Source organism: Trichoplax adhaerens, genomic scaffold (assembly GCF_000150275.1).
Source record: "Trichoplax adhaerens TRIADscaffold_877 genomic scaffold, whole genome shotgun sequence".
NCBI lineage: Eukaryota > Metazoa > Placozoa > Uniplacotomia > Trichoplacea > Trichoplacidae > Trichoplax > Trichoplax adhaerens.
The window spans coordinates 1,645-3,895 of NW_002061383.1; the positions used below are offsets into that span (position 1 = coordinate 1,645).

The 2,251-nt window shown below is 33.0% G+C and overlaps 1 protein-coding gene across 1 annotated transcript; it reads left to right on the plus strand.

Moving 5' to 3' along the window:
- Positions 1-982: 982 nt before the first annotated feature.
- TRIADDRAFT_62791 (uncharacterized protein) lies at positions 983-2,091 on the plus strand (the record flags this gene model as incomplete). Its single annotated transcript, XM_002118745.1, has 4 exons — positions 983-1,242; positions 1,432-1,532; positions 1,644-1,809; positions 2,037-2,091. Coding segments are annotated over 4 exons (582 nt in total), but the record flags the coding sequence as incomplete, so codon positions are not given.
- Positions 2,092-2,251: the final 160 nt, after the last annotated feature.

A 2,251-nucleotide genomic window follows, 5' to 3' on the forward strand; every position in this document is an offset into this window, starting at 1 on the left:
TAACTACACGACAAGACTACTTCAAAAAAAGGTCAATGGAACTGGTTACTCCTGGATAAAAATTTGGGAAAGAAAGTATTGTACTGAGTACCGTATGAGAGCAATTTGCATTTTATCCACTTTGTGAGATGGTAATTACAGTGCTCATTTACCAATATATATAACTTTTATACCGTGGAGTACAGTAACGGATTCATATTGTGATTAAATGACCGGTTTACTCAAGCACGATGAAAATGGTGGGAAAATTTTGGAAATTTTTTTGCAAGATTCAATATGGAAGACAAATCAATACTTATTAAGGTTTTTTTATGCATCAGTCCATTAATGTAACTATACTGTATTTACGTGTAGTTCTTTCTGCTTGCTGTCTGGTCATGTGCTACTAATACGCTATAGTTGGAATCCATTCACTAATTCTCAGAGAAAGTATGGGGTTCCCTAGAGACCGGCCATTGGAATATATTATCAATTATGCAAATCGCTTAAGAATAAACCCTTATAAATGTCCCTCCGGAATATTATTTTACGACTCGATAACATGCTCTTTGGTCGAGATGGGATTTTCGCCTTATAAAACAGTGCCATACAAAACTTGAACACAAGTCTACTGACGCGAGTCGACTACAGAACTTTACTTGTAACTCTACTGTAATCCTAATGATGTTACTTTTCAATTAATCAGATATGAGAATATGAGATTTAACCAGTTATAAATTATAAATTAAAAGCTTAATGAAGCCAAACACTATCATCTCTTAATTAGATTAAAGGTTGGTTGTGGAAAGAAGGAATAAATCTCTAACTGAAAGCTTCATTTTAAATCCTTAGTTGATTTCAATTTTAGGAAAATTCGCATCAGCATTCACTACGAACCAGCTATCGGAATACATTAATATTTCCAAGAAAGCTTGTAACTTATTTTAAAAATATCATGAAATTACACTAAATCTTTAAGCCGTATCCTAGTATAAGTAGAATCATGGGTATCAAGCGAAAAGTGTTGGAGTTTCGTGAAATTGGGTGCTATCCAGTTTATGTACTCATTTTACTGCTACTAACATATCTATTGAATCAACTGGATCGCTATGCTATTGGTGTTACATCCATTTATATAGCTCAAGAAATGCAATGGGGCGATAAAGGCTGCCTGCTTAACACGTCTTATAGTAAAGCCCAATTTAGAAATATATCGTGTGGAATCCATGACAAAACTCTAACTTCTCATCAAATTGAATCGATGTAAGTGATTGATGGTATTCACTTTTCTTGCTTTATTCTTAGCTTCATGTTTATCCCACCGTTATACCAATTCATTTTATCATAGCATGGACTGTATTAGCGGATATTAATTGCTGATGGATGTAGCAAAAGTTTATAAAAGACTTTATATAGTAATTAGTCTACTGTATCCCTTGTCTGTTAATTTAGATGTGACAGCAAAGTTAATGATTTCGGTGAGCATGTCTGTAAGTACGATTACAACGGACAGGGAGAATTATTTCAAATATTGGCTGGGCCAGCATTTATAGGTAATGGCCTTATTTTCGCTACCTGTATGACATTAATCTTGTATAGTTGGTAAAATGACCTGCCATTACAAGTCATATTTTCTTCTATTCCGCTTTTTGTCCTATTCGTAGTGGTATATACATTTTCTGGAATTCCTCTAGCGGCAATTGGCGACCTGACTAATCGTCGTAATCTTCTTGTCGGCTGTTTGTTTTTCTGGAGTGCTATGACATTCATCACTGGATTTACTGAAAAGTACTGGCAGCTTTTAGTACTTCGCTTTGCAATTGGCATTGGGTACTTAATTTCAGTATTATTGATAGTTATTAAGAGTAAAAGAAATTATTAAAATTAGAAGTTTTTAGTGGATTCAATTCTATATTAATATAAGTATGTTTAACTATTGATACAAGATACCTTAGATGAAAATAATTAGTAGATTCAATTCTATATTATATCAATATGTTAGACTGTTGATAAATGATACCATTGATAATAATATAGCTGCTAATATGATATTATAGAGAAGCAGGATGTACACCTTTCGCAGCAAGTATTATCGCCGATTACTTTCCTTCGGTAAGTTCAGTAAATACGATAATTCCATGTTAATCATAATGTAAACTTGCATATGATACTAGTACAGGTTCTTAATTAACTTTGGATATAGTGTATCATTAACTTATCCAGTTTAACATTTTTAATTAGAATCTTCGGGCTGCTGCCATTTCTATATATA